The sequence below is a fragment of the Anthonomus grandis genome, chromosome 7 (genome assembly GCF_022605725.1).
Source record: "Anthonomus grandis grandis chromosome 7, icAntGran1.3, whole genome shotgun sequence".
NCBI lineage: Eukaryota > Metazoa > Arthropoda > Insecta > Coleoptera > Curculionidae > Anthonomus > Anthonomus grandis.
The window spans coordinates 35,811,849-35,835,291 of NC_065552.1; the positions used below are offsets into that span (position 1 = coordinate 35,811,849).

Below are 23,443 nucleotides of genomic sequence, written 5' to 3' on the forward strand. Positions count from 1 at the left end.
CAATGTCACTAGGTATTTAAATCAGTTAAAATTTATTTCGATAATTTGTGTGTTATTGTTAGTTACTATGGTATACACGCTTAGGCAAAGAATTGAAATGATTTTTATTTATGGCAAGGAAGGAAGATGCGCAAGAAGAACGGCAGAAGTTTTTAATAATAGAAATCCTAATTGTAATGTAAGTCACAGATACATTTTGGACGTAGTAGCTAAATTTAATGAAACGGGTTCAGTTGGAAACAAAAAAAGGGCAAGTCGGCGTGTTTTAAACGAAGATGCTCAAGTAGAGATTTTGGGAACATTCGTTGCAGAACCCACCAATTCTCTCCGTACAGTAGCACGTCTAACTGGAATGTCACATGAAACTGTACGACGAGCATTACAGTTACATAAATATCATCCGTACAAGATGCAAATTTAACAGGAACTTCATGAGGACGATTTTGATAGGAGAATAGAGTTTTGCGAAATTATGTCCAACTTAATAAACACTCGTGCAATTGTGGTAAGCAACATTTGCTTCAGTGATGAATGTACCTTTTTCCTAAACGGCCATGTCAATAGACAGAATTGTCGATACTGGAGTGAGGACAATCCCCACATTTTCAGAGAGGGTGCTACACAGCGGCCACAAAAAATTAATGTTTGGGCCGGTATTCTTGGAAATGCTGTTATAGGACCGTTGTTTATTGAAGAAAACTTAACTGGAGAGCTCTACTTACACCTACTTGAAGATGTAATTGATCCTTTGATAACAACTGAACTGGAAAATCAAGTTGGTAACATTTTGCAAGAAAACGAACTACACTTTCAGCAAGATGGAGCTACGCCGCATTATTTTCGGCCAGTGCGGGAGTGGTTGAATAACAGATTCCCTAACCAATGGATTGGTAGAAGGGGACCGATAGAATGGCCTGCTAGGTCACCAGACTTAACGCCGTTAGATTTTTTTTTATGGGGGCACATAAAATCGGTTGTTTACAAAACTCAGCCTGATGATATCGAAGATTTAAAAAGAAGAATTACAGAGGCAAGTAGGGCTATTCCAGAAGAGGTATTTCAGAATGTTCGGGAAGAATTTGAGAATAGACTTTATTTTTGTTTGGAGAACAATGGAGAACACTTTGAACACCTCTTAAAGTAGATGTGTTAATAAAATAAATTTTTGGCGTGCTTTTGTAAAGACCATAATTGTAACGGCTATGCAAATGTTTAGTAAAAATAATATTAACCTAAATAACATGTTTCAATGCAAATCATAGCTTTAACGTAATTAAAACACTTACAGGAATAATGTTTAATAATAAGTAATTTAACAATGTTTAAATAACCCTAACTTGGCAACGCAGCACTCAAATTTAAAAAATAAGGTGCCAAAATGTAGAGAATAAAAAGTTCTTTCAAATGAGGTATCACTCAACCCCTATTGCCATTTAAGATTTTTGGGAGGGAGGTTCTGGGGGGTAGGGGGTTGAAAGAGGCGAAGTGATTTCTGCATAAAAATTGTTCCCCCTCGATAATAAAATCGACGTGTCCTAGCGATTTTATAAAAACCTAACCCGTTTCGAGATAATAGGGGTGGGAAGTTTTCAAATTGACACCCTGTATATAATCTTCAACTGTAACTTCCCTTATTAACACATACATTAAGATTCAAACGTTTTAAATAAATCAAATTCATATTAGGCAATCTTGTAGAGGTGAAAAATGATTTTGCAATTTGTATAGCGTTTCCAAGACAGCAATATGGAGGAGGCACCTAAAACAGTTTGTGTAATCATATATGACCAGCTTATAATGCTGATTTCATATAACGTGCCACAAATCCGGCTCTAATAATATGACAATGAAAATCTGGGTGTATGTAAAATTATGCCAAGAAAATCAAATAGCAGATGCGTACCTGCTCAGTGACCAATAAAATCCCAATGTTGCAAGGGACCTCTGGTGGCTGAATCAGACATAACATCAAACATAGTAATAAAGAGAACTCAAATTTATAAATGATAAAAAAACGGGGAATTAATTATTACTATTATAATAATGGAATATTTAATCTAGCAATTATTAACATAATAACATAACTTTATGGTCCAATGACCAAAATTTCGTGGCAAACAAATCGATTTAATGGCTTAAAGGCATTGCAAATATGAACCTCTATTATTTTAGGTTGGCTTAAGGTAAATTTATGAAATATATATCGGATGTAACGACATCGGCCAGAGATAGTGCTGCTTCTATATTATAACGATCATTAGTTATAACCAGCCTGGATATTACAACGATACTTTCAATTGAAACACATTGTTGAAAACTTCAAATCGCCATGAAACTTTGAGCAGAGAATAATCTAGTTTCAAAAGCATGGGATCGAATTTCTCAACGCACAATTACCGATTAGTTATTTTGATATAGCGCCTTACAGTTACAACGACCCCTTCATGTCTTTATAAACGATATATACGGTATTTAAAAAATATACAAGAGGCCTATCAAAACATACTTGTTGAATAATTTGTCAGTTTTTGCCTAATTAATAAGCTTTGACGTAAAAAATTAAATTTTTTTCAAATGAGAATGAAAGTCAAATGACACCTAAATAAAAAGTGTTTTTAATTCCTTATATGTTGATGCTTGGTTTTTGGAAATCTCCAGAAAAAAACGACCTAAAATGGAATTTTCAAAAATTTCAGCCTACACATTTAACTTCTAAAGTCTCTGTGTATGCTTCGTGAAAAACTCTTGAATTGATATACCGACAATTGTGACGAATCTAAAAATCGAAAACTATAATCATCGGCAAAACAGACATTAAATAGGAAACTATTTGTTTTTAATATTCGTTAAACACTTTGTACGAGGCAGCTTCAAAGGCTGTACGAGGCAGCAGAATTAATTACTTTACTTGAAGTACAGGGAATCCCATTTTCGTATGTTTTATAGGATTCCTCACTTATGAATAGATAGAGAGGTGTGGTTTTCGCGACACCGTGCTACTTTTTAATGTAGCACGCTGTAACTCTGTTATTGTCAGACATATTAAAAATGTAAAAGCTGATATTTGTAGATTTTTTTCTGGAAAATCCTCAAATTTTGTTGAGGTCGCAGCCGTAAATATATTTCTTTAATTTGTTTCCGCTGGCCGTTTCCGGAAACATGCGACTTGATTGTCACAGTCATTGTTTTGAAAAAAAAACTCAATAGTTCTACTCTTCCTGCAATTGAGTACATCATAACTGACAAATTTAAAAAGTTCAACAATTTCCAGCAAAAGATGAGCCTAAATTATTTGCAAGTCGATTTTCGGATTTCTAGTGAAACGTATTGTTTGTTGGTATTTCAAAGCTTCAACTTTTCTAAAAGAGTGAATTGATTTTCAAAAACTAGCAGCAACGTATAGAGAATTAAAACTAATTTTTGACGTGTTTTTGGATCTTGTCGAAAAGTTCTTTCACACCCTGTAATGCCTTGCAATACGTTTTCGATGGGCCACCTGTATACAGGTTGGCGAATAGAAGACTACACACAGGCATTATAAATGTCAATACCGCTTCTCGCTTTGTCTGATTCGCTATTTTCGGCACGGCACAATCAGCAGATCTCATTTCGCTCTGTGATTGCATACTGCACTGTTGAGTCTTAAAGCGCTATTTTAATTTGTTTAAATATTTATCGTTGTAGTTGTTTATGCTCCTTCCGGAAAAGTTCAATTGATTAAATGGTTTTATGGAGCCGATTCGGCAGTACAATGCAGGGATTTATTTTAAGTAACTTTTGAAAATAGACCGATTTCTTAATTGTGCTAAAAAACTATTTTTAATGTCGTGTCAAAGTTTGAGACATTTTTTTGTCTTCAAGAGTGTAGAAATTGTCACATCAAAGCTCAAGGGCTTTCCACCTATTGAAAGGGTCCAGGAGATAGAACAACGGGAGGAAGTGGTTTGTAGTGCTTTAGTTTTAGATTCAACACAATCGAGCAGAAGTGTTGGAGAGGAACTGGGTATGCAGCATAAAACTGGAACGAGTATTTGGAAAAAAACATGGACACAAATGTTTTAAACATTCCAAAACTCAGAAGGTGTTTCCTGAAGAACAGTGGCGAAGAATGGCATTTTGTGAAACCATAATGGAAAAAGCTCTTCTTTCTTAGAAAATATTTTATTTTCAGATGAGTCCTTTACATGGTAAACATAATCTTTCGATTGTCCGTTACTGGTCTCAGAAAAACGAGCACAGAAGTTTTCAGTTCCGTACTCAGTACCCCCAAAAGTTGAATGTTTGAGCTGTTATTTTGGGCGACTATATTATTGGGCCATTTTTTCATTGACGATACTTTGAACGCCGACAAATACCTCGAGTTGCTACAAAACCAAGTTCTTCCTGCCGTTCAACTCTTCCATGATAGACGTGGGATCAGTTTATTTTCAACAAAATGGCTGTCCTGCGAGCCTTCCGCCTCTGGACTTCGTTGTGCAATTCGAGGCAATGAGGACTGCGTACAGGCTATACGTGCTGGCGAGACCGGTCACGCAAAAATTTGGTCACGGGCCATACAGGAATGTCCTCTCCTTCTGATGGGCATGGCTCCAGTGACTGTGGACTGCGAGGGATTCGTGACGCACATTGCAGGCAGAGAGGAGTGGCAGCATTCCAACAGACCTGCATTGCTAAATAGGGGGACCATCTGGTACACAGATGGCTCCAGAATGAACAACAGAGCTGAATCAAGGCTTTGTGGTGGGATCCCACATACCAGTAGGGCATACTCGCTGGGGGAGCACGCCACTGTTTTCCAGGCCAAAGTATTCGCTGTATTAAAATGCGGACAGAAAATCCTAAGATGCGGACACCGCAATACAGTCGTATCAATATGCTCGGACAGCAGAGCTGCCATTAAGGCTATCACGGCCGCAAAGGTAAGCTCCAAGCTTGTACTAGAGTGCATAAAAGTCCTGAAAAAACTGGTACAGGTTGGCTGCAGGGTCCAACTCGTCTGGATACCTGGCCACGCAGGCCAGGTAATGAGGAAGCGGACTCCAGAAGTCTCCCTTGCCAGACTGGGATCCGCGAATGTGCCGATGGGGCCGGAACCCATAGTTGGTATCGCCAAATGCGTTGCGGTCGCGTCAATGAAGGGTCTGCTGGACAAGTGGACCCACCGAAAATGGACCGAGTCCCCTGGTATGAGACAGGCCAAAGCGCACATCGGTAAGCCCTCTGCTTGTCTCACCAAAAATCTACTACGCTAAAAAAACGCGAAATTCGGCACTTAAGAAGCCATCTCCATACTATCGGTATTGCGGACAACCCGGAATGCGGATGGTGCTGTGAGGAGGATGAAACCGTTGACCATGTAGTCGGGGAGTGCTCAGCACTCACGCACGCCAGGTTCAAATACTTGGGTAACACTTTCAGTGTACCGAGTGACTTTAAGTCCTTCAGACCAGAGAGCCTTATCGGTTTCTCTAAGGCCGTTGGGCTCTGGTAAACCCCGGTGGGGCATGGCGGATCCAGCAGGAGACCTATATGCACAACTGCCTTGGCAGCCCACTGTTTCGACAATTCAATTCATAGCTGTCCTGCTCATAATGCGGTTAGAGTAAAAGAATTTTTAACAAATACTTTTCCTGACTTCCATTATTAGTGGGACCGGCAATATTAAATGGCCTCCAAGATCTCCCGATTTGTCATCAAATGACTTTTATTTGTGGCATTTATCTTAAGGAAACTATTTATAAACATCACAATATTAGGCCAACGAATTTAGAGAAGTTGAGAAACAAATAAAAGAAATTAGTATCTGGTTTGCAACATGAGGCTGTAAGAGTTCTTGTAGGCCTTGGATTTAGGGATCACTGAAGATTGGTGACTCTGGGAATTCATACTGTACCCTCATTGTATATCCTTGAGGACCTTATGTTTGTTAAGAGGCATAGGAGCACTTTGAGACCTAATAGACAGTCATAACACTAGACATAGATGTGCTATTGTTCCAGCCTAAGGAGGTGTCAGACTGGACCAGGGTATTGGACAATTAAATTTGACAAAAAATTGCCATGTAACATAAAAGATCTTTCCATAATTCAATTTAATAGTAAAGTTAAGGAAATTTTAGTGTTAGGCTATTGGCAAGTTTACATCAATAAATGAATTTGAAAATTTTTGAATCTGCCAATTCCATTTTACCTCAAACTCTTCTGGAAGTAAGAAACAGCTTTTACGATAGGCTAACCTTTTGTTTTAAGCTAAAGATGGAGGTCTTTTTGAGCCTTTTATTTAAAGAATTATTTGTTTAAAGTTTATATTTTATTTTACTAAAACAACGCCTTAATTTTTAATATGCAATGCACAGCATAAAATAATTGTTATTACAAATCTATGTGGGTTTTACACATGTAATGCCTGCATTAGAAAAATATTATAATAATACTGCATAATAAATGCAGTGGCGGCGGCGTTGCAACATCTCGCCTCTATATAGGAACTTTATATGTGTAGTGATGCATTCGCCAATCTGTATATAATTAAATATAAATTGTTGTAACGTCAGAATTCAGAAGAATTGATTTTTAAAATAAAAATTGAATAAAACCCTGATGTAGTTTGGTTTATTTATTGCTAGCATTTACTCCTAATGAATTTATTTTATCTCAGAAGTTTAATAAGCCAGATAATTAAATAGGCGTAAAAGTTTTATGCCTAAAAATATATTTTTAGTTTACGATTTAAACCATAAACTTTGAAATAAAATATGGCAAAACTTACCTTATCTCCACTGGAGTAAAAAAAGTATTTAAGTTTAACTATATTACAATGTTCTAATTTCCTCATGATTTGCAGTTCGCGGTTCTGAAAATAAGATAATAAATTAATATTACAGTCGTAGATATTATTTGTCAAAGCATTTATAAATAAAGCCCTAAATTAATAAGTTGTTGGAGGGCTCGGTAAAAACCATTGTTCCCTTTAAATAACCTTAATATGAGACAAGAAATTACTAAATAAAACAGAAAAATGATTAAATTGTTTTATCCAATATGACAAAATCTCGATAATGTGGTTAACAATGACAACCACCCTTTTATTTTATTTTTTGTTAATTTCAACTCATGAACATTTAATAGAGATGAAATGATTCAAGGTCGAAAAAACAAGGAAGAAAAAACGAAATCTCAAGAAACTGAGTAATCATAATTACAGGATAAAGGACAGTTTCCTACTTAATTAGTGTTAATCGCTTAATCATCAGACCTCTTAAAACAAATACCAATTTAACTATACAGACACCACGCTTCACTCCGAGAGTTCGTGTTTTCTTGACCTTTTATCTCATTTTTTCCTAATCAACATTTTGTTTTCCTAAATTAGCGTTTACCGTTTGAAAGCTGCTTTATAAGAAAATAACGGGTTGAATTTAAAGATTTTTACATAACAGCGTATCTCTAGCAACGCATATACCTACATTCATACTCTACATATTACTGCCCTTCCTCTTCATTTTTTGAACGAATCAATTCAAAATATTGAACCTTGAAGTAATGCAATTGATGATGAATGAATGACTATGTTTTAAAGCAACACATGAAAATTTCAAGATGGCCGATGCGCGCCATCTTGGAAAAAAAAATTAAATGGAAAGGGTGGCCTTTTTGACACACCATTTTGAAGCTTCTGACGAGTACTTTGTAACCCAAGAATATAAATTCAATATCCTTTACCTACTACCAAATGGGGATACATTTAATAATTACCTGAATACATTAACATTTAACGTGATATATTGAATAAATACATTGAGTTAAATTGAGAAGATGCTGGAAATGGTTATTTTGAACTTCTTGAAACAAGAACAGTCGGTCCGAAATTTCACACCGAACATTATCAAATACACTAACATGGATATTTCTACAAATATTCGTTATTGTCTGTCGTAAATCCAAATTTGAAGCAGGTTCAGTTTCGTATACCTTTTGCTTTAAATACCCCCATGAAAAAAAGTCTAGAGGTGTCAAATCTGGCGAGCGAGCTGGCCATTCCGCAGGTCCTCGACGACCGAAAAACAATATCCATATCGAATTCACTAGGATTCGTTTCGACAATTTCGGTGATTAGAGGGTGAATAGTATCTTCCGCCATATCCAAATAATACAGTTACCCTGTTAAATTTTGTTCGACGAATAGAGGCCCCACTATATCGTTTCCCAATATCCCTGCTTAAACGTTTATTTTTCTAGATATTGAGTATGAGTTTCTCGGAAGACGTGAGGATTAGTGTCACTCCGATAACGACAATTTTGTCTATGAACATTACCGTTGAGAAAAAATGTACATTCATCACTAAAACAAATATTATGGAGATAGGTAGGATGGTTTCCGTCATAGTTTCGCAGAATTCTGTTCTTCCATCAGGGTCATCTTCAGTTAACTGGTGTACCATTTGGATTTTGTACGAATGATACTTATTCCTTTTCAAAGCATCTTGAAATTTTCATGTGTCATTTTTGCTTTAAAACATAGTATTCATTCATCAATTAAATTACCTCAATTGATCCGTTCAAAAAATAAGGAGGGGAATAAAAAAAGTGAGTTAAGTATGTCAAGGATATGAAAAGACTTCTTGTCCGCACTAACCTTGAATCTTTTATCTTGCAGCACTTTCTTAATGGCGACCAGTTCGTTAGTTTCGCACAGCTTCGCCTGGTAAACGACCCCGAAACTTCCATTGCCAATGACTTTGGTGTCGGTGTAGCTGACCTCCTGAGGCCGATCCGGACCCTGGCCAGGTGTGGCAACCACCGTCGTCACCTTGCTACCGTCCTTACCTAAGTAATAAGAAGTAAAAAATATAAATATCAAAAAACAGTTTTATTAATGTAATCAATCCAGGCTTGGTTAACCTGCGAAAAGTACTTGTCGCTGCAAAATTCATTTTACGTGCCTTCGTAATTTTTTTTAAGAACATTTTATGCCTTGGCATAAATCATTGGCGAGATGTGCAAAGGAATCTAGGAAAACGCTTATACACAAGAGTATAGAGTTCGACTACTAAGCTACTGACCACTAAAACTAGCCAGGAGTTAGAAGATAAGTTATCCAGACATGTATGATTTACCACTGTAACTCCTAGACTCGATTTTCAAAAAAATGAATAAAAATTTTTCTAGTTTACGGATTGCCTTGATTCTTTCAGTAGAAGCTTAAGAACACCCTAAAGAATCTTTTAAAGCAAAAATCAAACGAATCCAAAAACTAGAAGTAAAGTTATAAGATAAGTTATCGAGACATGTATGATTTACCACTGTGTCTCCTAGACTCGATTTTCAAAAAATTGAATAAGATTTTTTCTGGTTTACGGATTGCCTTGATTCTTTCAGTAGAGGCTTAAGAACACTCTAAAGAATCTTTTACAGCAAAAATCAAACGAATCCAAGAACTAGAAGTAAAGTTATAAGATAAGTTATCCAGACATGTATGATTTACCACTGTGTCTCCTAGACTCGATTTTCAAAAAATTGAATAAAAATTTTTGTAGTTTACGGATTGCCTTGATTCTTCCAGTAGAAGCTTAAGAACACTCTAAAGAATCTTTTAAAGCAAAAATCAAACGAATCCAAGAACTAGAAGTAAAGTTATAAGATAAGTTATCCAGACATGTATGATTTACCACTATGACTCCTAGAATCGATTTTCAAAAAATTGAATAAGATTTTTTCTAGTTTATGGATCTCTTTGATTCTTTCAGTAGAGGCTTAAGAACACTCTAAAGAATCTTTTAAAGCAAAAATCAAACGAATCCAAGAACTAGAAGTAAAGTTATAAAATAAGTTATCCAGACATGTATGATTTACCACTGTGTCTCCTAGACTCGATTTTCAAAAAATTGAATAAAATTTTTTCTAGTTTACGGATTTCCTGGATTCTTTCAGTAGAAGCTTAAGAACACTCTAAAGAATCTTTTAAAGCAAAAATCAAACGAATCGAAGAACTAGAAGTAAAGTTATAAAATAAGTTATCCAGACATGTATGATTTACCACTGTGACTCCTAGACTCGATTTTCAAAAAATTGCATAAAAATTTTTCTAATTTACGGATTCCCTTGATTCTTTCAGTAAAAGCTTAAGAACACTCTAAAGAATCTTTTAAAGCAAAAATCAAACGAATCCAAGAACTAGAAGTAAAGTTATAAAATAAGTTATCCAGACATGTATGATTTACCACTGTGTCTCCTAGACTCGATTTTCAAAAAATTGAATAAAAATTTTTCTGGTTTACGGATGGCATTGATTCTTTCAGTAGAGGCTTAAGAACACTCTAAAGAATCTTTTAAAGCAAAAATCAAACGAATCCAAGAACTAGAAGTAAAGCTATGAGATAAGTTATCCAGACATGTATGATTTACCACTGTGTCTCCTAGACTCGATTTTCAAAAAATTGAATAAAAATTTTTCTAGTTTACGGACTCCCTTCATTCTTTCAATAGAAGCTTAAGAACACTCTAAAGAATCTTTTAAAGCAAAAATCAAACGAATCCAAGAACTAGAAGTAAAGCTATGAGATAAGTTATCCAGATATGTATGATTTACCACTGTGTCTCCTAGACTCGATTTTCAAAAAATTGAATAAAAATTTTTCTAGTTTACGGACTCCCTTCATTCTTTCAATAGAAGCTTAAGAACACTCTAAAGAATCTTTTAAAGCAAAAATCAAACGAATCCAAGAACTAAAAGTAAAGTTATAATGTAAGTTATCCAGGCATGTATGATTTACCAGTGCGACTCCTAGACTCGATTTTCAAAAAATTGAATACAAATTTTTATAGTTTACGTATTTCCTGGATTCTTTCAGTAAAAGCTTAAGAACACTCTAAAGAATCTTCTAAAGCAAAAATCAAACGAATCCAAGAGCTAGAAGTAAAGTTATAATGTAAGTTATCCAGACATGTATGATTTACCACTGTGTCTCCTAGACTCGATTTTCAAAAAATTGAATAAAATTTTTTCTAGTTTACGGATTCCCTTCATTCTTTCAATAGAAGCTTAAGAACACTCTAAAGAATCTTTTAAAGCAAAAATCAAACGAATCCAAGAACTAGAAGTAAAGTTATAAGATAAGTTATCCAGACATGTATGATTTACCACTGTGTCTCCTAGACTCGATTTTCAAAAAATTGAATAAAAATTTTTCTAGTTTACGGATTGCCTTGATTCTTTCAGTAGAGGCTTAAGAACACTCTAAAGAATCTTGTAAAGCAAAAATCAAACGAATCCAAGAACTAGAAGTAAAGCTATAATGTAAGTTATCCAGACATGTATGATTTACCACTGTGTCTCCTAGACTCGATTTTCAAAAAATTGAATAACATTTTTTCTAGTTTACGGATTGCCTTGATTCTTTCAGTAGAGGCTTAAGAACACCCTAAAGAATCTTTTAAAGCAAAAATCAAACGAATCCAAGAACTAGAAGTAAAGTTATGAGATAAGTTATCCAGACATGTATGATTAACCACTGTGTCTCTTAGACTCAATTTTCAAAAAATTGAATAAAATTTTTTCTAGTTTACGGATTGCCTTGATTCTTTCAGTAGAGGCTTAAGAACACTCTAAAGAATCTTGTAAAGCAAAAATCAAACGAATCCAAGAACTAGAAGTAAAGCTATGAGATAAGTTATCCAGACATGTATGATTTACCACTGTGTCTCCTAGACTCGATTTTCAAAAAATTGAATAACATTTTTTCTAGTTTATGGATTTCTTTGATTTTTTCAGTAGAGGCTTAAGAACACCCTAAAGAATCTTTTAAAGCAAAAATCAAACGAATCCAAGAACTAGAAGTAAAGTTATGAGATAAGTTATCCAGACATGTATGATTAACCACTGTGTCTCCTAGATTCAATTTTCAAAAAATTGAATAAAAATTTTTCTAGTTTACGGATTGCCTTAATTCTTTCAGTAGAGGCTTAAGAACACCCTAAAGAATCTTTTAAAGCAAAAATCAAACGAATCCAAGAACTAGAAGTAAAGTTATAAGATAAGTTATCCAGACATGTATGATTTACCACTGTGTCTCCTAGACTCGATTTTCAAAAAATTGAATAAATTTTTTTCTAGTTTATGGATTTCCTTGATTCTTTCAGTAGAGGCTTAAGAACACTCTAAAGAATCTTGTAAAGCAAAAATCAAACGAATCCAAGAACTAGAAGTAAAGCTATAATGTAAGTTATCCAGACATGTATGATTTACCACTGTGTCTCCTAGACTCGATTTTCAAAAAATTGAATAACATTTTTTCTAGTTTATGGATTTCTTTGATTTTTTCAGTAGAGGCTTAAGAACACCCTAAAGAATCTTTTAAAGCAAAAATCAAACGAATCCAAGAACTAGAAGTAAAGTTATGAGATAAGTTATCCAGACATGTATGATTAACCACTGTGTCTCCTAGATTCAATTTTCAAAAAATTGAATAAAAATTTTTCTAGTTTACGGATTGCCTTAATTCTTTCAGTAGAGGCTTAAGAACACCCTAAAGAATCTTTTAAAGCAAAAATCAAACGAATCCAAGAACTAGAAGTAAAGTTATAAGATAAGTTATCCAGACATGTATGATTTACCACTGTGTCTCCTAGACTCGATTTTTAAAAAATTGAATAAATTTTTTTCTAGTTTATGGATTTCCTTGATTCCTTCAGTAGAGGCTTAAGAACACTCTAAAGAATCTTTTAAAGCAAAAATCAAATAAATCCAAGAACTAGAAGTAAAGTTATAAGATAAGTTATCCAGACATGTATGATTTACTACTGTGACTCCTAGAGCCGATTTTCAAAAAATGGAATAAAAATTTTTCTAGTTTACAGATTCCCTTGATTCTTTCAGTAGAAGCTTAAGAACACTCTAAAGAATCCTTTAAAGCAAAAATCAAACAAATCCAAGAATTAGAAGTAAAGTTATGAGATAAGTTATCCAGACATGTATGATTTACCACTGTGATTCCTAGACTCGATTTTCAAAAAATTGAATAATAATTTTTTTAGTTTACGGATTGCCTGGAGTCTTTCAGTAGAGGCTCAAGAACACTCTAAAGAAATTTTTAAAGTGAAAATTAATCAAATCTGATCACTAGAAGTGAAGTTTCTATATTTTACTGAAATTTTACCCGAAAAACATCTTTTTATTCCCATCCTTTTCTCATTTTCAGATTAAGATAAAGATATATAAATGAGGATTCAACTTTCCACTTATTTTCTATATCATCGATTCATTTTCTAAATAGTGTTTGGATCTCCTGGATTAAATAGTGTTTTTCCCTCGTAATGTGTCTAATTATATCAATTATATCTGAAAAACATAATTTCATTAGGAACCAACATGTAGCAGCCTTATTGTTTAATTTAGTGCATGTGAGAAATAATTGAACATAATTTTTGGAGAGAGGCCATACCTATATGGAAGGAGATTGGATAATAGCAATAACCATTGAACGTACAAAAAAGTAGATACCAATGGTACACATTGGATAAAAATTAATATTTTCCGCATCACCTTATAATGAAAATATTGAAGGGAAAACAGTCAATTGGCTGCTGATTAGAAGTTGACGGTATTTGAAAATGAATCCCCGATATAAATAAGAACATAGCAGCAATTATTATAAAGCTACCTACATATAAAAATTTGGGGAAAAGGTAAGATAACAGCAATTAGCCAAACATAAAGCATAAAGAAAAAGAAGAACTTTTGAAATTAATTGTGCAAAAGCAGTGCTATTCCTTCGAAATATAATGTTAAACATTTAAACAAGAAATATTTCCTAAATACACTTAATTCATCAAAAGTGTCACTGTTCCATTAAAAAATTTATAATGATTTTTTATAAACGCATACAATCATTATAAATCAGCTATGAGGTTAAACTAACAAATTAACTTACCAAAGCAAATTTTTTTCAGCTTTTTATGAAACCCGGGAAAAACTGTAACTCCGACAAGGCACATTTTGGGCGCCGAAGAACGAAAACAATTCATATTATTAAATTATCTAAATAAAGTAAATAAAACCTCAGATAACGATTGCCCTCATAATATTCACCAGAATTAACATAAAAATCTCCGTATTCGAAAACAACGTGACGTACGTCGCGACGTAGTTTAAAATCAGACCGAGTTTGACAATTAAATCATTAAAGTTTTTATTAAAATGCTATTAAAAACGTATTTTTTTTTGTATCGATTATTATTATTATCCGTTCAAATTAGAGGTCACCACGGTTGACTGTAACGACGGCACTTAATCAAGTAGTACCTAGGGAAACCGAAAGAATCTCATTATGTTTTTAACATTATGGAATATTATATTAATTTGTTAATTTTGGGTAGGTTTCTATAGTTATTTTTATTTTTTCTAGTTTGGAGAACTTCATATGGCTGAAAATTAATTGAAAAAATTACTTTGGTAATTACATCAAATAAGGTAAAGACCCCAGTAGTTGCCAATCGGGAAAAATATAGAAACTTTTCTTAGGTTAGGTGTTGCAATGGCTCCTTTTAGCAGGAATTCTTAGTTTTTTTGTTAAGAGGAGCCATGTGGTATTTTAGTGCTTTTTTCTTATTTTAACTGTTTTTTTTTTGTTGGTTTATGGTTGGGTTGGATCAAGTGCTATTGATGGACATTAATGTAAGTGATAATAATTATTATTATATATTTATATATTATTATTTTAATTTAAGGATAGGGTGGCAATTACTGGAGACAAAAATGTTTTCTTTCCAATAAAAAAATTAAGTTGATGATGGTTTCTTCGAAACGAAACGTCGTATGAAAGATCTCGCAGTATTATTTTTTAGAGCTTTAAAAGTGGCCATGAGAAAGTGTCTTTTGTTTTTCCATATCTCTTTAAATAACGCCAGAAAAAAATATGTATAAACGAAATCGACAAATTTCGGTTTTTCTCGAATATCTCCGGAAATACCCAAAATTTTAAAACTTTCTAAACGGCGTATTGTTAGGCTCTAAAATGCGCAACTTTTCTCTAATTTAATCAACCTCGTATCTGCTATAGCTGCCGAGATCACCATGATAGACATCCTTATCTTGGACACACTGTATATAATCAATATAGATTTTTTTTTTAATCCTAGGAATTCTCACCATGATGTTTTGCTTTCGACTAACTGTAATATAATTTAAAATAGCACCATAAAAATTGCGTAATTTTAAACAAATTATGTTTTTATTTAAATGGGTGGAACAGACCTCTGTAACAAACTCAGTCAACTACTTAATATTCAACGAGTCAGACTGGTTAATAGCACGGCAACATATTTATAATATTGGCTTCGTAATCAGAAGACATTCAGCTGATTGATATGAGAAAGACGCAGTTTATTAATTATATTATTTGATAAGTATTTTTACGTGCCGTTTTTATTAGAAAATACTAAAAAACTTTTGTTAAATTAAATGTTTAAATTGAGACGAGTAAGTGTTATTTTGATTAACGAGAATCGTCACAGTTGCTTGCTTAAGTTGGTTCTCTAATATAACACATTGTGGGGTCTTGTCGACTTTAAGTATCTCCGATTTTGCAATATTTTAAAATTTGAGCATAAAGAGTAGTAGTTTAAAAAGAATAGATTAAGAGAAAAAAATTTACGGATTATTCACATAGGACGCTAAAAAATAATATTAAATTCCTTTAAATTAGGTCAAAAAAAGAGGTCTCTACTCTACTCTATTTGAAGATCAAAACTCGTTGCTATTGATAATTACATTGTCAAACTTTTGACATATGATCTCGCAGTTGCCAAATTGTGTATGTATGTAATAAGAAACAAGCATATCTTATACAGGGTGCGGCATAACTGTCTCCCTATTTTTAACCTTCCCTCGTAATGCTGTGCGGCGTCGCAGAATAGTGGCGCCACTAAGAGCCGTATGGGAAACAGTTTTGTTTAAACATGTTTTAGTCTGAAGCATCATGTGGACCAACGCACAGCGCGCATTCGCCGTGGAAGTGTGGTACCTCCGCGAAAATCGGTCAGTTATTGCTGCGCAACGAGCGTTCCGGATAAGGTTCCAAATTCCGCGAAATGAAGGAGTTCTTGACCGAAAATCAATCGTGTTGTGGGTCAAGAACTTCAGAGAAACTGGATCTGTTATCAAAAAAGGAGGTGGACGGCCACGGACGGCTCGGACACCCGAAAACATCGAGACTGTGAGACGCTCATTTTTACGGTCACCTAGACGTTCTGCACGGAGACACGCAGCTGCCCTTCGTTTATCTAACCGCACTGTGCGAAGAATTCTTCAAAGGGATCTTCGTTTTTATCCAAACAAGATGGTTCTGGCACAGGAATTATCAGAACGTGATTGGAACAATCGACGTGCTGCATGTGAAATTATGCTTCAAAATTTACCTCAGGGCGCAGTTTTTTTTAGTGACGAGGCACATTTTTACTTGTCTGGCTGGGTAAAGAAGCAAAACTTTCGGTATTGGGCCGCTGATAATCCGAGAGAGATACACGAGAAGCCTCTACATAGTGAGAAAGTGACAGTTTGGTGCGCCGTGTCTGAAATGAGGATAATCAGCCCTTACTTCTTTGAAGAAGAAAATCACGCTGTTACTGTCAATTCGGAACGCTATATAGCGATGATTCACAATTTTTTCGCCCTAGCCTTTGCAGGACTCAATGTGCAAGATGCCTGATTTCAGTAAGATGGGGCAACAGCTCACACATCTCGAGCTTCAATGCCAGTATTGAGAGAGAAATGTTCCCCGGACGTTTGCTCTCCCTGAGAGGCGATAATTCTTGGCCTGCACGCTCGCCCGACCTAACGCCCTGCGACTTCTTTCTGTGGGGTTTCCTAAAAGCTGAAGTCTTTAAACATCCTCCAACGACTATTAGATAACTAAAAGATGCAATACGCCTGGAAATTCGCAGAATACCCCAAGAAATGCTTTCAAGAGTTATGCGAAATTTCAGAAGTCGCTTGCACCAGTGCTTCGATAATGGTAGACGGCACTTGCCAGATATTCTCTTGAAAACCACATAGGACAAAAATATTTTAGTTGTACTTTTAAAATAAAAAAATAAAATCTTTGTATTTCAAATAACATTTCTTTTATTAAGCCTTAAAAACAGGGAGACAATTATGCCGTGCCCTGTATAAGAGAAAACATGAAATACATCTAAATCTATCTGCCAAAATGACAGCAGTGTTTTTACACTATAATAAAGTGAATGGGTTTCACTTTTACAAACATTCGTACACAAGCAAAAAGTAGCCTCCATATTTTCTAACATGTTGAGATTCTATTCATATGAAAAAATATATAAAGAGCTCGTAAATGTCGAGCAATTTATCCCAATCCAATCTAACCCAATACAATTCAACCGAGCCCAAAACACTAAAAACATTCATATGGAAGAAATAAAAAAATGCTTTAATCAAAGAACATGTATGGCAACGCTGTCACCTCACGGCGTTATGTCAAACGTCGATAAAAAAGAATAATGAAGGAAGGTGCAATAAGGGAATTTTGTTTGTTGTATGTTAAGTACCATTTATATTAGGTGTCCTAAGTACCAAAGCAATAAATAATACATTATGGGTGTCTTCGGTATGTTTTTTACACGAAAATAAAGGGACTTCATTACAAGAAAAGGTAAAATAAATTTTTTTTAATGTTATATAAATAATTTCGTCTTTTTGGTAATTTTTTAGCCATAATTTCATTTAAATTAAATAATTTTTCCATAACTACAAAATTGATAGTTGCAAAAAAACAAAAATTGGCACAGTTGAAATTTGAACCCAGACCGACCGGCTCATAGTTCACTCTTATTACTATTAAACCATGAAGCGCTTGCGGCGAATGTTCGAAAACCGAGTTTATATCGTACATAGGTACACAGTCATGATTTTTTTTTTGTTTTTATTATTTTATTAAAGAAAATGTTATTCATCCTCCAATTTTTTTTGCTTAAAATAGCCCAAAGAAGATTAGCTTACTATTTCATATTCAAAAATGTTAAAATTCGGAGATACCTAAAGTCGACTAGAACCCACATTGTGTTTTAATATCTCTAGCATTTAATTGAAAAGGTACCTGATTTAACTTTCGTAGGAGACAAGTATTTTTCCAGATGTTCATCTTCCAGATCTTTCGGATTTCGTCGCCTTTCCCTCACCGCCTGTCCGGCCATAAATGATTTTCTTCAAACACTCAAATAAATTTTGTGGTAAGGACACGTTCACTTTGCCCCTCGACCGTTCAAATATAAAAAAGACCTTTTTTGGGTAAAAGATGTATCAGTGACGGCCGTCACTGTAAAACGAACGTCATCATTTAAGTCAAATATAAATGCCAAACATAGAACGATTGCGCAGGTTTAAGGTAAAGTCTATTAACCTTTCGTACAACCCCTCATTTACAGAAAATCAAGGAATGGGCATTTATGTAAGGTCAATGATCGTAGCTTTTTTGAGATTCTGTAATCAGAGAATTTCGCCATTTTGGGAATCTAACAGGGCTCTCATCTTGGCCCACTTTTATTCGTCTTTTAGATTAATATAATTGAATAAATATTGCTTAAAAAGGCTCTGTTCTATACCGAATATCGTCATATTTTTATTCAAATTCAATTAAATATTTGTTACCATTTATATCCGATTTAAATTTCGCGCCAATAATCTGAACTAAACTGTCAACCGACCTCCCAGCAGCGACGCGGCTCCATATATACTCGGCAGGCCACTTTCCGGAAGATTCGCTCCAGAGATGTCGTGCGGTGTGCCCACTTGCATCATTCCGGTATGACGAAGTACAGCTACTATTCATCTATTGAGTCTGTAGCCGGCAAAAGAATGTTAAGAATGCAATAGTTGGGTTTAGCCGAGTTGCCAATTTTAGCTATGTTATGCATACTTTTTACTTTATTCTATTTAAATTTAAAAAGAAGAAAAAAAGGAATGACAACAGTGCATTTTTTTAACGTTTAACAATGAACTTTTACCGAGTATATCGCGGGAGCCGTAACATTCTAAATGGGTTAAACGGAAAAAATTAGTCTCACTGGCGTCCCACTGGGAATTACCCATAAATTATGGTATTTGTATATGCAGGTATTATATTAGTTTAATTATCAATTTATTAGTGTATTATAATAGTTGGATTATTAAGGACAGGGAAATTTAGCACCTATACAGTTATAAAATAATTAATAATTTATAACCTGCACCTACCGTTAATTCTTTTTGTATCCTTTTTATACCTTTCGAATTGTCTTTTTATTATCTACCAATCATATCTTAAAGGGCTAATCTGATAACATTAGGTAAATCAAACATTTTAATCGAATTATTTATGATATACATATATTCATATTGGTGAATGATTTGGGGACAGGGCTATTAATCGCTCTTTTTTTATTAGAACCGCTCATCCTTTTCTGAAAGTGTGCAAGTATCTGTTTAATTTTTCATTTCTTGATAATGTTGTTGATTATAAAAAAATAATGGATTTTATTGGAGAAGATGTCAAAACCGGAGCAAAATTTTAATAAAATATTTGGAATAGCAGAAAACATTAGTTCGAGTGATTGCTACATTGTAGTACATGCCGGAAACGAAAATGGATCTGTTAAGGGTGCATCTCTAATTTTTAAAGCTGCACTATCTACGGGATATTATCACGGGCAAATGAACGAAACAAATTTTACAAAATAAATAGAAGAAAAACTGTTGGCAAATATTCCGGAACAGACTGTTGTTATTATAGACAACGCCCCCTATCACTCTGTTTTAGCAAGTAGTATCCCCAAAATTCCTTGACAAAATGTGTAATAATAAATTGGCTCAAAGAAAACAGAATTAATTTTGACGAATCAAAAAGAAAATTTGAGCTTTAAGATTTATTACGTGCGTATAAGCCTAATACGACCAATAAAAATTATAAAATAGACAACTTAATGAAAGAACATGGACATATTCCACTAAGAAAACCATCTCACATGTGCGAATTAAACCCTATAGAATTAGTGTGGGCCGAAGTAAAGCGATGTTTAAGAAATCATAATACTGATAATTTAACAGCTATACCAAATTATTATATGAGGGTATGGAGTCTGTTAGTTCCAATCTTTGGAAAAATCGGTCAGACATGTTATAGATATAGAGAATAGGTATTGGAAAACTGACCAGATATTGGAGGACATCCCTGAAAAATTATTTATAAAAGAAGCTGATGATGAAAGTGACGAGTTAGACGGTTCGAAAGAAGAAAACATTGATCCTGATTTTGACTAAGAAACAATGACAATTTTTGTGTTTATTGTTTTTTGTTCATCAGTACAAATTTAATTAAGATTACTATAATATGTATAATTGTACATAATATACTATTTATTATGTATAAAGTCTTTTAAGTTAGATTGTAGTCTTTAATTTTACTTTGTTTTGTTTAATTTTTTTATGTTATGATGAAAATAAAAACATTTAAAAAATTTACTTCAAATCGTGTTAAGAAAAAAATTAAATGTGTTAAGAAGATGGGATTTCCAGGGAGTCCATTAATATAGGCTTACAAAATCAATCGCTTTTATTCTTGGTTATAAAAATAAAAAAACTAGATAAGTAGAAAGTAAAATATCTAATATTTTTTAATTGATAGTGTGCGCCACTGAAAATGCCTCGAGACCAAGTTCGAAATGGGTTTTTTACAGTATTTATGGCCTTCTTCCCCCTTTGGTCGCGGTTATAGTTAACGCAGATGAATAGTAGCATTTATAGCGTTGCCAATATTGTTACACTGCCCTCTCCCTAAGCTCATTTGGTTCCGAAATAATTCCAAACATGCTAAACGTGAATATTGGCAACTGGTAAAAATAACAATCAATACTTTTTTCTAGAGAGCAATATTGAGGAGTATACAGCACACCAGAACTTGCTCGCCTGTAGACCTCAAGACCACTTTAAAGACATGTTGCGAATTATCCTACAGTCCAGACTATAGAGTCCGCATGCAAGTTTGGAAATTGCTAGGCTTCTCAGATTCTTTGCACTCCTTTTTTAGACACTCCTGATATGACGCCTCTTTGGTACTATGGTGAAAATAGAGTAACAAATAAAAAAAAAACACATAGGCAATGTACCAAGTTAGATTTACTCGATGATGTTCGATCATTGTCATTACGTCTCGGTTTAATTCATTATTTAATAGTCAAACATTTTTTACTCTTTTTTGGGCTTTGTAGTAAATTTTTCATTTATTTCCAATATTTACCCACAGAATAAATGATGACTAAAAAAAGAGAACGCAATTTTATTAAAAGACTAAACAGAGAATTTCTATTTATTTAAAAAACCCAAAATAGACGCAATAGAATTCGTGCGCTGCCTTCCAGGAACAAATGCAGCAACAGAACGTGCTTTTTCTACTGTCAATAGAACATGGACAACTGAAAAAATGCACTTAAACATTAAAATCTATAATAGGTGTAAAATATAATTTGAGTCGTTCCATGTAAAATATCACGACATTTTAATAAATAATTATAAGAAAATCTCATCCATATTTCACAAAGAGACCGACGTATACAACAGACGAAAAACACAAAGTCACGGTCTTACAATATTTACTTAAAGCTACACGTGTTTCGCTCTACTCAGAGCATCATCAGGCCTAAAACAATAATAATTAGTATTGAAAGAAAAAAAAACAAAAGAGGAGGACATTAAAAAGACTAAAACCTTAAAAAGCCACTAACGTTGGCAAAACAGTAAATAAACATACATTTAAGGTTAGGATGACTATACAGTTATTTAGAACCAAAAAATAAAAAATAATAAAAATTCACCTATTGGGAATCGAACCTGCGACAACAAGCTTACAAGCCAGAGACTATAACCTATGGGCTACCGGAACACTGAGAAGAAGTTCAAAACATTTGTTGTTAAGCCAAGGCATTTTAACACAATATTAAACTTATTTCAGTTGGAAGAGATTATGTAAATATAAAATTGATTAAATAAGATTATTAAAAATAAGGTTGGGTTCAAAATTAAATACGTCGTTAACACAGACAAGAACAGGACTCTTCTTGGCTTTAGTAATTTCCATCCTCTCCAGAGGGTCAAGCTTTTTCCCTTTAGGGCATTCATGAAGTATTTCAGCTCCGACCTCTAGAGAAAAGTGATGTGTGGAAGCTAACAGGTGATTCGCAAACGCTGACTTTGTATCACGGACGTCTGTATTTTTAAATTTCTCAAACAACGCTACATGTTCTTTAACGCGTGTAGAAATTTTTCTTCCAGATTGGCCAATATATACAGCGTCACAATCCCCACATTTCAAAGAGTAAACCCCTGATTTCGAAAAGACATTTGCCTTGTCTATCACGCTCACTAACTGTTTTTTTAAATTATTCGCGGTTTTGATGTTAGGAGTCTTAAAAAATTTAGCTAAATTTAATGAAATTGAGCCGAAAAAGGACAAAGATCTAAAGGACTTTTTGTCGTCTTTCGCATGAAGAAGGTTGTAAGTCAACCTATATTTATTTAAGAACTTAAAGTATAATTTGTTAATTAAGTAAAGTGAGAATCCATTATTAAAAGCAATATGTTTTATAATATTAAGCTCTTTAGCAAACGCTTCCTTTGACAGAGCAATGTTAAAAAGTCTGTAAAAGAAAGAATTGAAGGAGGCAAATTTGTATGGATAGGGAGAAATAGACGCGTATTGAATGACATTATCAGTAGTTGTGGGTTTACGATATATTTCAAATATTAGTTTAATATTGAGTCTTTCTATAAGGAAGTCTAGGAATGGCAGTTTACCATTTTGTTCTTCCTCAATGGTAAAAGAAATCTTTGGTTGCAAAGAATTCACAAAACAAAGAAAATTTGTCAAATCTTCTTTCTGGCCATTCCAGACAATGAAAATATCGTCAATGTACCTCTTATATTCAATGAGAAACTCCCCAAACCTACCCTTAACAATCCTTTCTTCTAGGTTGCTCATAAAAATTTTACTTAACAGTGGGGAAAGGCATGAACCCATAGCCAATCCAGAGACTTGTTTGAAAATTTTATTATTGAATTGAAAGAAATTTTGATTCACAACAAGGCTGTCACAACAAGAGGTTATCAACTATAACTCGACTAAGGGAAGATTTTAATAATAGAGTTCCTACCAGATCTATACATTCTGTAGGGGGAATGCTAGGAAAAAAATTTTTTACATCCAAAGAAATAAGTATAGATCCGTCAGGTATGTAAAGATTTTTCAGACTATTTGACAAATCCACTGAATTTTTAAATTTCTCTAGTATTAATCTCTATTATTATTGATATTATTGGTGATATTATTTTGCAATTTTTTATTATTTTTTATTTTTGGTTCTAAATAACTGTATAGTCATCCTAACCTTAAATGTAGGTTTATTTA

General features: G+C 33.9%; 1 protein-coding gene across 7 annotated transcripts in view; it reads right to left on the reverse strand.

The window, feature by feature from the left end:
* LOC126738978 (protein kinase shaggy) overlaps nucleotides 1-23,443 on the reverse strand; it is a 66,555-nt gene that overhangs the window by 34,440 nt on the left and 8,672 nt on the right. For 5 of the 7 annotated variants that reach the window (XM_050444494.1, XM_050444496.1, XM_050444490.1 and 2 more), the window contains exons 2-3: nucleotides 8,635-8,825; nucleotides 6,769-6,852 (exon numbers count right to left, since the gene is read on the reverse strand). In XM_050444494.1, coding sequence (XP_050300451.1) covers nucleotides 6,769-6,852; nucleotides 8,635-8,825 — 275 coding nt within the window. Of the gene's footprint in view, nucleotides 1-6,768; nucleotides 6,853-8,634; nucleotides 8,826-13,927; nucleotides 14,083-18,106; nucleotides 18,349-23,443 lie in introns of those variants that run through there. The other 2 variants (XM_050444492.1, XM_050444493.1) reach the window with 2 other exon arrangements.